Source organism: Myotis brandtii, unplaced genomic scaffold (assembly GCF_000412655.1).
Source record: "Myotis brandtii unplaced genomic scaffold, ASM41265v1 scaffold240, whole genome shotgun sequence".
Classification (NCBI taxonomy): Eukaryota; Metazoa; Chordata; class Mammalia; order Chiroptera; family Vespertilionidae; genus Myotis; species Myotis brandtii.
Genome location: NW_005359064.1, coordinates 1,747,596 through 1,766,619, shown reverse-complemented (window position 1 = coordinate 1,766,619; position 19,024 = coordinate 1,747,596). Strand labels below are relative to the sequence as shown.

Genomic DNA, 19,024 nt, shown 5'->3' with positions numbered 1-19,024 from the left:
CACAAAGTTTCAATCGCACTGTACATGTGCGCCCGCACGTGGTATTTTGTGGAAGAGCCACACTCAAGGGGCCAAAGAGTCGCATGTGGCTAGCGAGCTGCAGTTTGCCGACCACTGGACTAGACTCAGGGAAACTAACAATCAAGGGTGAATTTGCAAAGGAGATTCCAAAAGAGAAGTTTAAAATTATTCTATGCGAATTCAGAGATTTTTCTTCTTAGAATTAGATCTCCATTTCCTTAACACTACTATTGTTCAACTCTTTTGGATTATGTGGGCGGGCACTTAATAATATGGGATTTATAGAACTTTAAAAACAGAAAAACATAGGAAAGGTTACATTTACCTGGGTGGGGAGGAAAATAAGGCTTCAATTTGAAAGAACATGAATACATTTTAAAGGTAGATGGGTCATGTGAATAGAGAATTAGTGTAGTGCATGTCAGTGACTTGAGACCAGAGTTAGTTCAAAAGATCTTTATCTCACTAGACAAGGAAGACAGAAAAAGTGGATTAATATGACATAGAGTCTGTTGTTGCTTATAATACTCATCCTTAAAATTATATATGAATTCAAGCCTAACAAACTCAATTTGAATCTTTTTAGTATCTTTAGAACAAGTGAACTCAGGTCTTAGGGAGTTCAGAATGAACTAGAAACACTATTGGTGCTACTTTGGATTTAAGCACAAATATAAGTGAATAATTCCAGTGTAAAACATATAAATGCATTCTTATTGCACAACATTATGTAGCTAGTTTTGGAATTAAGGAAGTGATATGCTTACTAAATAAATGGAATAAAGGTTTGATGGACAATGTAAAAAATAAAAAAGAAAGAAAGCATGATTTTTGGTAGCTAATTGGAAAGCAGATAAATACACTGATATCTTACTTGTTTATGTGTATACTTTAGGGAAATGTTTTTTGAAATATTCATAGAATGAACTTGAGCAAATTATTCTTGCTTAAATTAATTGAGATTAAACATGCTATAGGACAATTTCATACTTGTAAAAGTTTCATTGGAGAAATGCATGGATCGTCTTTCTCCTTTGCTAGTGGGTGTAGGGTTCTTATGATATCTCGAGAAAAAGAATTTTCTGAGACTCGCACAGGAGTATGAGTGATTTTTATTTGGGTGGAATTACATCTCTCGGTTTCCAAAGTCCCATTTTCCTTAATCCAGTCCTGGAAGATGTGCAGCTGGGGATTCAGTAGAGCTAGAAGCAAAGCCAGAGTCCAGAGTTTCCGTTCCATGGTGGAGCTGGGTGTGGTGTAGCATCAGGCTAGTTGTAGTCCATTAGTCAGTTGTGTGGAGGGTCCACATGGTGTGAGCATGAGAGTCCTGCAACCAGGAGAGCAAGAGGCAAAAGAGCCAAGAGCGAGAACTTTGTTTAGGAGATTAAATATCTTAAATCTTCCCATAATTGCAGTGGCCATGCCTACTCTGGCCAGTCACCTATTCCCAGGTATGACTGACAGACAAGTACCGTCCCTGTTTCACCCAGGCTTTACTGGGCATGTATCTAAACTGCAGCTTCTTGACAAAATTGTACAAAATGGCATCCCCATAATATTTGGCCTTCCCTTTACTCCTTTGCAGTTATTCATAACTAGGTTAAATTACAACAGTATCATTAGATCATTTGTCAGGATTTCATAAACATTTAATATTTATATTTGTAGGGAAGGTTTCTGATAAACATATTTCCACGAAGTACAAATTGAAACTTGACATACCTGTTTGCTTAAGGCTATAAGGTCCTTCAGATTTGTTTTTCTTTTTTGTTGTTAATTTTTGTCCCTAGGCTGTGACTTAATTGCATTTCTGCTACATCATTAGACCAGGGTTGGAAAATTTCTGAAAGGGCCCGATAGTAAATATTTTAGGTTTTGTGGGTCATGTGCTGTTTGTTGTACCTACTTAGATCTGCCTTGTAAGGTGAAAGTGTTACTGGAGAAACAAATTTCTCCATCGCTTGTGGGAGCAGGGTTCTTACAATGTCTTTAGAAAGTGAATTTTCTAATATTCACAAGGGAGAATGAATGGTTTTTATTGGCGTGGTGTTACAGTCCTCAGGTTGTAAAGTCCCATGCCCCTTAAACCAGTCCTAAAAAAGGTACAACTGGGTTCCAGTAGAGCCAAAAGCAAGGCCAGTATCCAAAGCTTCTGTTCCATGTTGCAGCCGGGCCCAGTTTGGCATCGGGCTAATTAAATTCCATTTGTGTATTGTGTGGAGTCCACATGGCCCACACAATGTGTGTGCCCCACTGCAACAGGAGTCAGGTGCAAACAGCAAGAGAGAGAGCCAAGAGCCTAGGCAGTGATGACACGCGAGGTGACACGCGAACTCATTTTTTTGGTTGATTTTTCTTTGTTAAATGGCATTTAAATATATAAAATAAATATCAAAAATATAAATCTTTGTTTTACTATGGTTGCAAATATCAAAAAATTTCTATATGTGACACGGCACCAGAGTTAAGTTAGGGTTTTTCAAAATGCTGACACACCGAGCTCAAAAGGTTCGCCATCACTGGCCTAGGGAGCAAACTTTCTTTGTTCGGAAGTTTATTCAGATTTCATGCCCTTTCAGTGGCCACGCCTATTCTGGCCACTGACTTGCTTCCAGGTGTGACTGAGAGACAAGCACCTTTCCATATCACTAAGACCTTACGGGGCATGGGTCTGTTGTACAGTCCCTTCCCCCATGTATCAATGGGGAAAAGACTTGTAAAGTGTTAAATTAGCAAAGCTGTATAAAAGGCATGCCTATATTACTTAGTCTTCCCTTTACTCCTTTCCTGTTAAGTAATAGCCAAGTTATTACCAAGGTATCAAAAGCAGTCATAGACAATACATAAATGAGTGAGCATAGCTGTCTTCCAATAAACTTTATTTACAAAAACAGACATGGGCTAGTTTAACCTGTTGAACACAGGTTGCCGATCCTGCACTATACTGTGGTAAGTTCAAGGTCTGTAACATTTTTATTCTTTAGCCATCACAGTGTCCAGCACACAGTAGGCCTTTATTGCATACTTGCTGGGTGAGATGAATCTTAATTTTTCTGGCCACACTAGATAAGGACATAAATCTAACTTGCAGTCAAATAATGAAATAATTTATTTTAAACTAAACTGTTACTTTGAAAACTTCAGCCCTACACAAAACATTCAGCCCTACACAAAACATTCAGCCATTGTTAGCATTTTGCCAATTTTCTCTATTTTTCTCTATAATAATTTATATACACGCAATGTAATGTATACATTTTTTTAAAAATATATTTTATTGATTTCTTACAGAGCGGAAGGGAGAGGGATGGATAGAGAGTTAGAAACATCGATGAGAGAGAAACATCGATCAGCTGCCTCCTGCACATCTCCCACTGGGGATGTGTCCGCAACCCAGGTACATGCCCTTGACCGGAATCGAACCTGGGACCTTTCAGTCCGCAGGCCGACGCTCTATCCACTGAGCCAAACCGGTTTTGGCTATACATTTTTTTTAATTGATTTCAGAGAGGAAGGAAGAGGGGGAGTGAGAGAAACATCAATGATGAGAGAGACTCATTGATCAGTTGCCTCCTGCACACCCCCTACAGGGGATCGAGCCTGAAACCCAAGCATGTGTCCTGACTGGGAATGGAACCAGTGACCTCTTGGTTCACAGGTTGATGCGCAACCACTGAGGGCTGGGCCCTCACAGTACATTTTTAATCTTTTTATTTTATAGTACATATTTTTTGCTTTAAACAGTTAATTATCCTTTAAAGAGATTTTTTAAAATAAGAAGGCCTTTGTATTTACCCATATACTTACCATTTCTGTTGCTCTTCATTTCTTTGTTGTAAATCCAGATTTCCATCTGGTATAACTTTTTTCTTGAAGTACTTTCTTTAATCTTATAATGCAGGTCTGCTGGTGATAATATCTGTCAGTTTTTGTATGCCTGAAAAAATCTTTATTTCACCTTTGCATTGAACAATATGAATTTCAAAGATATTTGAAAGATTTCTATTTACAGGGTATATAGAGTTGGAGGTTGACATTGTTTTTTCTTTCAGTCTTCTGGCTTGTATTGTTTCTGATGAGAAATTTGCTGTAATTCTTGTCTTTCTCTTCTGTGTATAATGTTTTTCTCTGACTGCATTCCAGAATTAACTATCAGTGTTTGACATTTTATTTACTTACTAGAGGCCTGGTGCACGACATTTGTGCACTGGGGGGGGGGGGTCCCCTCAGCCACCTGCGCCCTTTAGCAGTCTGGGAGCCCTCGGGGGATGTCCAACTGACGGCTTAGCGCTGCCGCAGAGGTGGGAGAGGCTCCTGCCACCACCGCTGCGCTCACCAGCCGTGAGCCTGGCTTCTGGCTGAGCAGCGCTCCCCCTGTGGAGCGCACTGAACACCAGGGGGCAGCTCCTACATTGAGTGCCTGCCCCCTGGTGGTCAGTGCGCGTGATAGCGACTGGTTGTTACGCCATTTGGTCGATTTGCATATTACCTTTTTATTATATAGGACAAGTTGTGTTCTAATTGAATGTGTAAGTTCTCAGGTCTCTGTGATTACTCTTTTCTGATCACTGCTCTGTGACCAAACTTTAGAGTTTCTACAGCCTCTTGACTCCTTTGTTTCTAGAGGCAATTTAGAACATACCTGTAAAAAAAAAAGCAGAGAAAGCATCCTTCTGTTGTTCATGGCTTCTGAATTGATTCCAAGATTCTCTTGTGATTCTTTGTACCATTTCAGACTCATAAAGGGCAGTTTTACTTAAGCTGCTTCAGACAGGCAAGGGGTGCTTTTTAGTTTCAGAGTATTATAAGGAGTATTTCTGATGTCTCTGATAGTTGGTGTGGATGACTACAGCTCAGAGTCTGATGTGATTATTATACCTTCAGCCCTGGACTTTGTCTCACAAGATGAAATGTTGACGCCACTGGGGAGATTGGACAAGTATGCTGCAAGTGAGAACGTATTTAACAGGTATGTGCATATTTTTTTCACTAAAGTAGAAATGGAAGGATGGTTTTTATTACATTAATTTCAGGAGGGAAAATAAAATTACCCAGTTTAAAGTAGGTATTATTAACATGAGCAGTCTGAGTCTCCAAGTTCTCTTAATAATTAATCATAGCCACGGCCTCTTTTATAGTTGTTTGCTCCTTGATCCTAGAAAGCATACAGCACTCTTTCTTTGCTTTTTGGCAAAAAAAAAAAAAAAAAGAAGAAGAAGAAAAAAAGAAAGAGAAACCGTTGCTTTTTGCTATTAGACATAATTTTGATATTCATATAAAGAAATTCCTAAGGAGTACCTTATTCTTTCAGCAGATGATGTTGTATACTTACCTTGTGCCAGATGATGTTCAAGGGAATTGTGACATGCAAGTGACTAAGATAACACTCTTTCTAATGCATTGTTTCTCTTATGGTCATAGACCACCTGTATCAGACTTTTCTGGGAAATCTGAAAGTCTTTGCTTAAATTTTTTTTGAGTATAGATGTATAAAAGTCATTTAGTAAAAATATGTAAAGATGTTTTATATAATGAAGAATGAATAAATTTTCCCATTGTTGTACTTGAAAATTACTGATATGAATTTTCAGTGACTTTAGAAATTTGTTAAATCAGGTAAAGATGAAAAATATTTTCGTGAATATTCAATTTCATCTTGTTAAAATAAAATCCATGATGGCATATATCACTAAAGGAAATTAGGGACTTAATATATGCTATTAAATGTATAATGAAAAAATTTCTTTGAAACTATGTAGATTCTGCCTTTTGAAATTCTGAATGTTAACTATTGATGCCACTGAACACTATGTAATTTTTTTTGTGTGTGTGTAGACAAATGGTGGCCCGGAGTTTGCTGGATACATTGAGGGAAGTCTGCGATGATGAAAGAGATTGTATTGCTGTTTTGGAAAGAATTAGCAGATTAGCTGACGATTCAGGTATGTTTATGCAGAGAAAGTTTTCATTTACCAAATTTGTGTTTTTAAAACTAATGAAAAACTTAGTGTAATAAGAAATTTCTTTAAAATTTTTCCTAGGTAAATTGTCTAACCTATTAGTAGCAAGAAAATAAAAACCTGTTATTAAAATCCAAACATCTTATAATGGACCCAATATACAACTTTAAAGTTAATGTATATAATCCATCTTCCTAAGCAAATAAGGAGCTTAGAATCTTTAAACCTTTGTTCTGCCTTATTTTATCAACTTTTATCTTGATTTTTTGTTCCCCTAAATTTAGCATTTATATTTTTATGATTTGATATAGTAAATGTGTTATTAATTTCTGTTTGTTGAAATCCAAAACTCTTCTGGACGTATTCATGCATAATTACCTTTAGGTAACTTTAATAATATTAGTAATAGGTGCCAAAGTTCTAATTAGGTCTGATGTAATGACTTGTATTGATAATCCATCATGTCTGTTTGTTTGTCAGCAACTTGCATCTCTTCTATGAATTGTCTATTCATTTTCTTTCTTGTATTCATTTGAACAGTGGGTTCGGGGTATATTTAGTTATTAATATTTTATTGTACATTATTTTGTTCTAGGCGGTTTTACCTTTTAATTCAGTATGTAGCATCTGTTGCCTATAATGAAGCCTTTATAAAGTGAAATGTGCTGGTATTTAGTTGATTTTGGATTTGTTCACCTTGAAAGGGCTTCCGACTAAAAATATTGTCTTTCATTGCTTTTGATCTAAAAATAAACACAACTTGTGGGTCTTAAATTTACCTAGAATTAATGTGAGGTGTGCAGTATAGGAATCTTTTTTTCTGGTATAACTAGCTTATTTTCTTACCATTATTTATTGGATAGTTCATTCTTTTGAAACCCAGAGATTTGAAATGCCATATTTGTCATATTTAAATATGCCATATATACTTGGGTCTTTTCAGGACTTTTTGGTTTTGTAAAAAAATCTTTTAATAGTCTCCTTTAATATCACATACCTTTTTAGTCTTAGTTAAGTCTAACTAGAAATCCTCCATTCATTGACTAAACTTAAATTAGAAGCCAGTTCTTATGACTTGTCCGAGGAGGTTTTTATTTTTTATATATATTTTTTTGTTAAACCTCAATTGAGGATATTTTTCCATTGATATTTAGAGAGAGTTGAATGGGGGGGGGGGGGGAGAGAAACATCGATGTGAGAGAGACACATCGATTGGGCCCGAGGATCCAGCCTGCAACTGAGGTACGTGCCCTTGATTGATTAGAATCAAACCTAGCACCCTTCAGTCCGAGGGCTGATGCTCTATCCATTGAGCCACACTGGCTAGGGCCCGAGGAGGTTTTTAAATAGAGTTTATAGATAATACCATATTATAGTTGATGTGACTTGGATACTTAATCTTTAGCACAGTATGGCACAGTGTAGGTAATGAATAAACTCATCCAGTCACTATAGGAAATGATTGCATTCTAAGTGCATACTATGAAGATACAAGCTTGGGTTGGGGGTAAGGTTCTCCTTTAACTCATAGGGTTGACCTGTACCAGTATATGATTGTGAAAAGGATTGCAGAGTTAGAGAACATCTTGTAAAACCTTTTATAATGAGGATGAAAGTAAACCTTTCCTAAATACTCTCAAGCCCAGGCAAAGATTTTATTATTGTGGGGAATGTTTGCTCACATTTTTATCATTTCAATAGAACCAACTGTGAGAGCAGAGCTGATGGAACAGGTGCCTCATATTGCATTGTTTTGTCAAGAAAACCGGCCTTCAATCCCATATGCTTTTTCCAAATACTTACTACCTATTGTGGTTAGATATCTCGCAGATCAGAATAATCAGGTAAGAGTGCCATTTACATGTTCTTAATGGAAATTTATCTAGTATGATATATGTAGAATGATCCGTTCATTTAAATATTTTTTCCTGTTTGTCACTGTTATTCTGTTTTACAAAAGACTATTTGTCTTAGACAAGCTGTGTTGAGAATTTGGCAAATCTAGGTCTCCTTAATGCTATTATAGACAATGCCTCCTAGCTGCATCCTCACTTGGTCACTTGGCTCCCTCATAGGTGTCTCTCAGAGAGTTTCTTTGTGAGACATTTTACAAGATGGCTTCTTTGTTCCACTTCTGTTATAACACAATCTACCAGGTTCTATCTTTGCAGTACTTGAAGAAAATAGCCATACGTTTTTCTTTGCATGGTTTTACTAGTTGAGATGAGAAGTCTTCAGTTTTGTAAAGTCAAGTAATAGAGTTATATCATGTATGTACTTTGCTATGTCATGTCTGTACTTTGTTTACCGTATACTGTTAATTTTTTCCTAGGTAAGAAAAACAAGTCAGGCAGCTTTGCTGGCTCTGTTGGAGCAAGAGTTAATTGAGCGATTTGATGTGGAGACCAAAGTGTGCCCCGTCCTCATAGAGCTAACTGCCCCAGATAGCAATGACGATGTGAAGACAGAAGCTGTGGCTGTAAGTAGAATGTGATTTTTAAAATTTAGGTAAAAATTAGTCCTATATTGACTAATAGAAGGTGCTCAATAAATACTATGCTACATTATGTGCTATAGGGTTTATACATATATTAGGTATCAAAGTAGCCACAAATAATTAGAATTTGAAATAGAATGACTGGCAACAAGGAGACATAGGCTTACAAGAAAAGAGGTGTTATTTTTTGTGGGCCCCATATTGTGCCAAGCAACTGGAAATTAGATGGTTCTGTCACTGGGCTCAAGCAAGATATACAGCAGGAAAATAAGTAACTGTAAGATATTATTATGTCAAAATGGAAAAATAAGATGGGAGAAAAAAACAGTGCAGTTAAAAAAACTGTATTGAATAAAGAAACATTTGACCCCCTTTAATTGCTGTTGAACACTTTTCTAGGCATTGTGTAAGCACAGTAGGAAAAAAATAGTAATACTTGGATCCTGCCCTTGATACTATGGTCTTTGGGGGAAGGGTAGTCAAGCAAGTAATTTTACTTGATGTAAATTATGGTTATTAATGATATACAGATACTAATTCATTATACACATAATAAAGTCAAGCATAATAGTACATTTTCTGGGTTTTTTTTAACATGGTTAAATATTTTTATAGAAAACCATAAAAAATAGGGTATGAATTAGCATATATAGTAATATCTGTTGCACTTCACATCTATGGTTCCTGAGTTCAGATAGTAAGAATTCTGATCATAAATTAGGAAACTGATAAATTCACCTGAAAATTTATTCAAATCTGTTTGGAATAGAGTTTACTATTTAAACCTAAACTAAAATAATAAACATCTTTGTTGATATAAAAAAAATCAAACCAAAATTTTATGGTACTTCTGAAACATTAGTAGGATGAATTTGATCATCTTTCTAATCCATTTCCCTTAGAATTTCCTTGATTTTGTTATTTTTATATACGAAAGTACCAGTTAATAAGGTTAGATACTCTGGTACAGGTTAAGGTTTAGATACTTTTTCCCCAGTAATCCCATTTTTATTGAAGTGAAATTCACATAGTATACAATTAGCCATTTAAGTTAAATAACATTTAGTATTTTCATAATGATGTACATCCACCACCTCTGTCAGGTTCTAAAACATAGATTTTTTTTTCACAAGTTCCTCATGAAGGGAAATCAATTTCAGCATCATTGTTGGTTTGTATTGAGCAGAGTTTAACTTGCTCTGCTATAATTTGTGATAGGATTTAATAATAGTAAAATATTGTAATGACAGTAAAAAGACTATACAGAGCACTGAATGAAACTTGTGATGCTCTTGCAATTGGTTCACATTTATTTTGTCATGTTTTTCATTCCCTGACTTCCCAGCTGTTCTCTATCTTGGGAATAATTTATTCTAATATTTATAGATCAGTGGTACAGTATAACTTTGGCTCTTTAACCTAGGGCTTGGAAATTCTTAGAAACAGCATAGAGTCAAATAACAAAACTGGCTTTGGGGTTTAGGAGATGTAGGTGTTATCCCCAGTTCTAAGGATATTTCCACTTGTTCATTGCTGACTTACAGAAATGAATATGATTTTTGTATTCTGACATGTTTGTATCCTGCAAACTTTCTAAATTTGTTTATTTGTTCTAGTGACTTCTTTGTAGATTCTGTGGAATTTTCTATGCAGACAACTGTGTCACATATGAGTAGAGCTTTCTTTCCAATCTGTATGCCTTTTATTTGTCTTATTTGTATGGCTGGGAGTAGATAGAATAGATGAATAGATAAACGATGAGAAATCATCAGAAATCTTTCTATATCAACTGTGGGGCAAATTTATTTAAAGACTGTTGGGCTGGTTTTCAAACAGTTCATCCTCACTTTGCCTAGCACTGCATTAATTGACACGTGTGTGTCGGAACTGTGTCCTTGCCTTCCCTGGAACCTAGGCTTTGCAGAGTAAGGATGTCGTTCCAGTATGCACAAGTTTCATTTAAAATAGTACTTTGTAAAGTAAGGACTGCCTCTGTTCAGTCTTTCTTAGCAATATAGATATACTAAACCCAGATCCTTCTTATAGATACTCTTTCCCACTAAATTAAATAGTCAACATTTATTTTCTTACTGAGAAAATGTAGGGTTTTACTGCTTTTAAAGTTAACAGGAAAAATGATTAATAAGATTGAAACTGTAGACGAAAATGAAGTTTTAATGATTTTCTCTGGGTTTACTATGCATTTAGTAACTATTGGTGATTACTATCTATTTTTCTGTCTTCAACTCAGATAAGATGAATTTTTTGTAATGGTATAATGATGCCATATCATATATTATATATTCTTAAGTTATATGCTTCTAATAAGTTAGCAAACTTAACTGGGAAAGCCTTGTTTAAAGATATTTTCAGTGTATTTTTGTTCTTATTTATTTTAGATAATGTGCAAAATGGCTCCAATGGTTGGGAAGGACATTACAGAGCGTCTTATCCTGCCTAGGTTTTGTGAGATGTGCTGTGATTGCAGAATGTTTCATGTTCGAAAGGTATTTTTTTAGTCTTGTTTGTTTGTTTGTTTGCTTAAGAACACTTGGTTCTAGTGTTTACTATATTGATATGTGAAATTTAGAAGATTATTTTTAGCCCAGCCAGTGTGGCTCAGTTGGTTGAGCATCATCCCACGCACAAAGTGGTCACTGGTTAGATTCCCCATCAGGACACATGCCGGGGTTGCGGGCTAGATCCCCAGTAGGAAGCATGCAGGAGGCAGCTGATTGATGTTTCTCATCAGTGTTTCTGACTCTCTTTCTCTTCCTCCCTCCCTCTCTAAAAACAAAAAAAAAATCAATTAAGAAAACGCAAATTAAAAAAATAAAAATAAAGGGTTATTTTTAAAGAACCTTATATACTTTGAAATGTCAATGATGCTTTTGTTGTCAGGTCTGTGCTGCCAACTTTGGAGATATCTGCAGTGTAGTTGGCCAGCAAGCTACTGAAGAAATGCTGGTAAGTATTACAGAAACAGAGGAGTAATAAAGGAGTAAGTAGTGCATTACAAAATAGCACATAAAGTTTAAAGTGCATACATTTACTCCCAGATTTTATTAATACAATTTCACAAATATAAACCAGAGGGGAGTAGGACTTTGAGTTTAGGAGTTTAAATTTCTGTAATCTGAACTGTGCTTTTATAAAGACAGTTTGTTAAAAATGCAAATATGGCCCTGGCTGGTGTGTGTTCAGTGGTTAGAGCATCGGCCCACATACCAAAGGATCTTGGATTCGATTCCTGGTCATGGTCGTGTACCTGGGTTGCAGGTTCAATCCCCAGCTCTGGTCAGGGCACATTCAAGAGGCAACCAATCCATGTATCTCTCACATCATGTTTCTCTCTCTCTTTCTCTCTCTCTCTTTCTTCCCCTCTTCATCCCTCCCTCTCTTTCACTCTCTAAAAAAAACCAATGGGAAAAAATATCCTTGGTAACGATTAACCAAAAAAAAAAAGCAAGTATGTGTAAGGACCATTGATCAATTTTTACCTCTCTCATTTTTATTAAACAAATCAATTCTTATTTATTCAAATTAATCTTTATTAGCAATCCTCAAGTCTTTCAGTGACAAATCAACAGCTGGTTCTTTTTAAATAGTTAATTCATAAAATATATATACTTAATGTACAAGTTAACATACTTTGAGAGTTTCTGGAAATATTTGTTATGCAAAATAAGTTTAGGTATAAGCTCTTGAAAAACAACATTTAAGCTATCTTTGTTGGAAGTATTTTGTTTTTTCATAGCCAATAGTTTGTGAATTAGATGTATTTCATTTAAAATTACTGAGTATTAATGCTAAACAGGTCTTCTAAATTTTGTTAAAATCTAATACTGTAAAACACTTTAAAAGTAGAAAATGAAATAACACTGCACAAATACTTCAGAGATATTGCGAGTTTGGTTCCATACCACCACAATAAAGTAAATGTCACGGTAAAGAGAGTCACGTGAATTTTTTGGTTTCCCAGTACATATAAAGATTATGTTTACATTATACTGTAGTCTATTAAATGTGCAATAGCATTTTATCTAAAAAAAAATGTACATACCTTAATTTAAAAAGACTTTATTGTGCCCTGGCCAGTGTTGTGTTGTTCAGTGGTTGGAGCATCAGACCGCACACCAGAGGGTCGTTTGTTCAATTTCCTGTCAGAGGGTTACAAGTTCGATCCCTGGCACCAGTCGGGGTGCATGTGGGAGACAACTGTCGATATGTCTCTTTCACATGAATGTTTCTATTTCTCTCCCTCCCTCCCAACCTCTCTCCTTTCCTTCCACTCTCTAAAAATCAATGGGAAAAATATCCTTGGGTGGGGATTAATTTAAATAAATTAAATAAATAAATAAATAAATAAATATACTTTATTCCTAAAAAATGCTAGCCATCGTCTGAGTCTGTTGAAAAAATGGTGGCAATAGAGTTGCTTCATGCAGGGTTGCCAGAGCGAAGCACAATAAAATGAGGTATGCCTGTATTGCACTCTGTTTGTCTGCCTAATGAAACACTGTCCTTGCATAGCTGCCTAGGTTTTTTCAACTTTGTTCTGATAACGTATGGGGAGTCCGGAAAGCTTGTGCTGAATGCTTCATGGCGGTTTCATGTGCAACATGTCAAGAAATCCGACGGACTAAATTATCAGCACTATTTATTAATTTGATCAGTGATCCTTCACGTTGGGTAGGATTTTGTTTTAATTACTATTTTTGTAAATAATACATTTTACCGCAAACATGATTTGGAGTTCATAATTCAAGTTATAATTTGTTATTTAAGGCATGTTATTTTTCATTCTAGGAATAGACAATAGATAGACAGCTGTATTAACTTTTGTTTTTTTAAACTGGACAAACTTTCTGTTCAAATATAAAACATGTTCATTCCATTGCTATGATGTATCTATTGATTTTCAGGTTTTAAGCCAGGGGTGGGGAACATCTGGCCCACAGGTTATAAAAGGCCCACGAAATCATTTGGTCTGGCCCTACCGAGGCATTAGGGGTGACCAAATATGCAGGCTAATGTTTAAGTTGATAATTTTGTATGGCCCATGAATGGCCCTTGGCAGAAAAAAGGTTCCCTACCCTTGTACACTAACCTTTAATATCTGGCATGTCTCACTTGGTCATAGTGTAATAATTCTTTATATGTTGGATTTTGCTAGTATTTTGTTAAGGATTTTTATATTCATATATGAGGTAATGGTCTGTAGTTTTTTCTTCTATGGCTTTTTATTATTTATGCTATCAGGGTAATAATGGCCTCATAGAACAAGTTGGGAAGTGTTTCCTATTCTTCTATGGTTTGGGAAGAATTGGTAATAATTCTCTTTTAAATGTTTAATAGAATTCAGGAGTGAAGCCAAGTCATCTGGGCCTGGGCTTTTCTTTGTGGGTATAGTCTTTTTTATTACTAATTTAATCTCTTCACTTGTTATAGGTCTATCCATATTATCTATTTCTTCAAATATTTTGTCTTCTCTCTTCTTCTGGTATTCCCATTACACATATGTTGGTGTGCTTAAATGGTGTCTCGCATTATTCTGAGATCATGTTTATTTTCCTCCTATTCTCTTTTCTCTGTTTTTCATCTTGTATAAGTTATATTGATATACCTCAAGTTCACTAATGTTTTTTCTACCAGTCCAGATCTATTGTTGAATTCATGTAGTGAATTTTTTATTTCAGCTATTATACTTTTCAACTTCAGAATTTCCATTTGGTTCTCTTTTTAAATATCCGTCTCTTTATTAGTATTCTTTATTTGATATGATATTATCCTCATACCTTTACTTCTTTAATCATGCTTTCCTTTAGTTCTGTGAACAATTTATAATGGCTGCTTTGAAGTGGTTTTTTTGTTGTTAAGTCCAGCATTTTATTGCTCTCACACACAGTTTCTGTTAGTTAATTTTTTTTTTTTTCAGTGTATGGATCATACTTTTCTGTTCCTTTCCATGCCTTGTAATTTTTTGTTAGAAACTGGACATTTTAGTTAGATAATGTATTGCAGCAAATTTGGGTATTGATACCCTTCTTGGGAGCTTGTAATTGTTATTTGTTTGTTTAGTGACTGAGGGAATACTTTAGTGGATTCTTATTTCCCCTTCAGGAGGCACAACTTTGGGTCTGCATGCCCACAGTCACCCTTGGGATGAGAACATTTTGGTGGGAGTGGGAGGTTCACCAGCTTGAGGTTCCCTTGTCTTATCTCTCCCAGCCTCACCAACTCGGGCATGGGCTTTGAGGGCCTCAGGATTCTGATCCCCATCCAAGGTAGAGCCTCTATTCCACTAATGGGCCTCAGGTAGAAGGGAACCCCCAGCACTCCACTGCACTTGCCCAGGACCTATTCTCAGCAACAGGTAGCTGAGGGCAGGGGTGCAAATGCTGAAAGCCCTCCAGCTGGGAGCTGGAGGAGAGGGAGCCCACTGTTCTTGGCTACAGCAGTCTGGAATGGCAGCTCAGCCTCCCTGAGCTGGCCTTGGTTCATATACTCAGACTCTCAACTTTTTTACTGAGCTTTTGTGGATTTTATTGACTGGATATTACTTAATTTGTTGTTCGCCTTTAGGGCTTTTCCAGAGGTGTTGAATGGTGGAGTTTTTTCCCATTTCACTGGAGAGTGTGGGCCAGTGGAGTTCCTTATGCTGTCATGCCAGAAGTTGATCTCAGGATCTCACCACATCCATTTTCAAAACAAAATTTACATACAGGAAGAGACTTAAGCCTTAGTACTATTTTAATGTGTTTATTATCATCTTGTATAAGATTATTAGAAAGGACTTTGTAGCTTATTTGAAGTTTTTATTTTGAAATTTTAACTACTATGTTAGAGCAACATGTGGTATTTCCTGTTAATTTGGGAAGAGGTATATATTAAAGTGAAGGATTCCTTAAATCTCAGTCATTTGAGGTATCTATAAATCTATGCCTATTTGAGACAAGCTCACAGTTTTAATATCCAGAGTAGACTAAATGCGTGCATATAATTTTAAAAGTTACTTTTGTGCTTTTATGGAAATACAAAGAAGAAAAAAAATCTAAGTTAGCACACACTATTCTTTTTGCTATCATGAGTGTAATTCTAGCCTTTATAAAAAATCAATTTAATAATTTGGTAATTACTTCTCCAAGCAGGTCAATACCAATATTTAAATACCAACATGTATTTATTTGCCTTTGTAAAATTTACACATCTCATGTAATCCTTATTTTAAAACTTGGAAAAGGTATTGTTATGCCTAAAAGGTGAAATCTCAGGGAAATTGGTTTATAGTTTTTCCCCATCATAGTTGTTTTTGTCAGATTGTGTCCATCCTTCTATTTCCTCCCATGAACATCTCCTTTACAAATGCTTGTGGTTTTTAATTATATTTACAGACATAATACAGGAACACAGTATGAAGTAAAATTCTATAACCTTTTCAGTTCTCCTACTTGAGACATTTATTGATAACAGTAATATATGCTTCCAGAGTTTTGTGAAAAATATTTTAAGTCAATATTGTATTTCTGATAAGTATGTATATAGTTCCCATACATCTGCCTTGCTTCCTTGTAGTGAATAAATTACAGTCTTTCCTATCCTAAAACATTAAACAGATTTATCACATTTTGTGGACTTTATAGCTTTATATTTTCTGTTTGGCATCTTGATTTTATTCATTCTTATTGTTCCTGAGAACACAACAGGACTTTCTTTAGTTTTGTTCCATGTAAATGTTTTATAGGATCTCATATTCATACTCTCATGGTTTAAATATTCAAGCCAGGATAAAAAAGAAAATTGAAAGTAAAAAAGAAAGTAGTTTATAAAGAACATTAAATTCTAGCTGAGGAATGATTTATAGTTCTGAATCTGTGTTTCTTTTAGGAAAACTTTATTATTATCTTAAACATACTTCATTAAGTATGTGGAAAGTAGATTGTTAATAATCCCATATTTTTATGTTTCATGACTGTTTTTCTTTTCTTCTAGGTTCGCCAAGCAGCTTTTCAGTCTCTGGGACCTTTCATATCTACTTTTGCTAATCCATCAAGCTCAGGCCAGTATTTTAAAGAAGAAAGCAAAAGTTCAGAAAATACGTCAGTAGAAGACAAAAATAGGTATAAATTTTTAAAACTTTGCTTCCAGTTTTACTGCTTAGGAACATTTTCTTTTTCATTTTCACTATTTTATAATAAGTTCTTTTTGGAGAATTTTCTGTTTCTCTTGATTATACAAATTGGTAAATATTTTTATAATTCTAGTTTTAAATACATTTGTTAAACGTTTTGGTTGCTTGTATATTAAATGAGTAAATGAAGATGCACGTGACACACTTAGTTTGAAGCCAGTCACATGGAAAACTATAAATGATGGATTCAATAGTAGTTTGGAATAAGTTTACTTAATAAATTATTACCTAGGAAATAATCTGTTGACATTTAGAATATATGAGGTAATGGTTGTACAACTTAAAGGGTTTGGTTTTTTAAGGAATAAATCCTAACTTAGGTATATATTTTAGTATATAGTCCATTTCTTACTATTATTTTTCCTTCCAATCAGTTATTTAATTGTGGATCTTGGATTCTCTGTCTACAGAATGATGATTGTAATCTCAGTTGAGGAGGAAAGTATTCTAATGATTAGCACTGAATTTCTGTACTTAGTAACTAGAATATCAGTTTTAAGTGTATTAAACTAATAGGGCAACAGGTTTTTAAATGAAACTTAGAGGACAACTCATTTTTATTTTTAAAATTTTTGCATTTAAAAAATTTAATTGAGTATAGTTTTTTTTAATTATATTACATACTTAGGGAAAAAACAATTCAAACATTACTTAGTGCATGGGAGTTAAGCACAAATTTTTGCAGGTGTACATTTGAAATAATTGAATACCTGTTTTTGAAACAGCCCCTACTATAATGCTTGAGTTACCATAGTGCTTTGTCCCTCCCTTGTCATAATGCTAATGGACATTTTCTTCTGTAGGTCTTGATACTGTGATATTTGCTTTCTTGGTGTTTTGATTTGGCAGTTCTTCCTTTCTTCTCTGCTGCCTTGTTTTACCTTTTTGCCTGTTCTCCTACTGTCCTGCTGAATAGCCAAACAAACCTGAGGTACTGTTTTTTGTAAAGGAAGAAAAATCACTCTAAACCTGCCTTCCTAGCAAGCACAATCAGTTCTTTCGAAAACAGCTGCTGCAAGGAATTTGACAAAAATACTGATTGGGGGTGGGGGATGTTATCTGCTTTTCATTTTTAAAGTCAGTATGTATTTTCCCTATCTAATTGTACAAAGGCTATGATGTTACTTATTTATTTTTAAAACTGGAGACAGTCTAGTAAGTGAAAATAAAAATTTACAGAAAATTGCATAACATAGGGATAAGGAAACTTTCTGTAAAGGCCAAATAATGTTTTCAGTCTCTGTCACAACTACTCAGTTCTGCCTTTGCAGTGTGTAGCAGCCATAAGGCAGTACATAAACAGATGGGCTTGGCTCTGTTCCAATAAAACTTCATTGGCAAAAATAGTTGCTGTGGCTATCACGGCCTATAGTTTTGCTCACTGCCAGTATTGGACATTATTGGAAGAGCTATTTAAAGGTAGTTATCTTTTAGCTACAAACCTTAATTTCTCTTCCATTGTATTTTGAGGTATGTCTTAATGTCAAGCCAATACTATTTGTAATATTGGATTTTCACTATTTCATATGACTTTATTGAAATGTGTTAATGGTGTAGGGGAGAGAAGAAAGAATTCCTGACTAAGGAAGTTTGTTAAAAACATTGTAAAAACTTTTGTATAGTTTTACTTTCTAGCTTCAAAAAGAGTCGTCCTATATATTATTAGTCTCATAACCATTAGTTTGTTTGCCCTCTCTTAAATACTGCACTGGCTTTTGTTTTAAACTGATGTTTTATTATTTAGGATTGATTGATTGAGCAAAAATTAATTGAGCACCTACTAACAACCAGCTACTGTAGATAGAGAACTTGATACCTGTTCTCATGGTCCTCTCAGTTTCCTAGAATTCAGATTTCTCATCTGACCCTGGAAACATTTAATATCATTTAACAGTGTTTGAAGAATTTATTAATTATAAACATCTAACTTTATATACAAAATTTATCTTTCATTCACCCCAGAGTAGGCTATTTCAATGGTTCTTTGAAGGTGTTAATAAAAGCTACTTTAGAAGGCTGTTTTCAAACTTGCATTTCTAAATTATGTCAAACCAACAATTACATTATTCTTTGAACACATTGTTCTTTTGGTTCTCCATGCTTTCTTTTTGGGAAGACCTGCTGTTCCATTTGTACCTTATTTAACAAAGTCAGTGTCAGTGTGTTTGCTGTCTCTAGACTCACTACCTCCAAGAATATATCCCTGCATTTTTTCAGGAAATTCATAGCTTTTGCATCTTGGCTGTCAGTAGGACTGGAATGAGAATAATTTTTAGTCAGGTCTTTTTTTTTCTTTCAATTTTAAATGTAATTTTATTGTTGATAGTATTACAAATATCTCCCATCCCCCCCCTC

At 35.0% G+C, this 19,024-nt stretch overlaps 1 protein-coding gene across 6 annotated transcripts in view; it reads left to right on the top strand.

The window, feature by feature from the left end:
- PPP4R1 (protein phosphatase 4, regulatory subunit 1) overlaps window positions 1-19,024 on the top strand; it is a 53,903-nt gene that overhangs the window by 8,914 nt on the left and 25,965 nt on the right. For 3 of the 6 annotated variants that reach the window (XM_014540261.1, XM_014540259.1, XM_005866961.2), the window contains exons 2-9: window positions 4,855-4,990; window positions 5,857-5,963; window positions 7,683-7,825; window positions 8,314-8,460; window positions 10,878-10,985; window positions 11,380-11,445; window positions 13,012-13,170; window positions 16,471-16,598. In XM_014540261.1, coding sequence (XP_014395747.1) covers window positions 4,932-4,990; window positions 5,857-5,963; window positions 7,683-7,825; window positions 8,314-8,460; window positions 10,878-10,985; window positions 11,380-11,445; window positions 13,012-13,170; window positions 16,471-16,598 — 917 coding nt within the window. In that variant the 5' untranslated portion in view covers window positions 4,855-4,931. The remainder of the gene's footprint in view (window positions 1-4,854; window positions 4,991-5,856; window positions 5,964-7,682; window positions 7,826-8,313; window positions 8,461-10,877; window positions 10,986-11,379; window positions 11,446-13,011; window positions 13,171-16,470; window positions 16,599-19,024) is intronic. The other 3 variants (XM_014540263.1, XM_014540260.1, XM_014540264.1) reach the window with 2 other exon arrangements.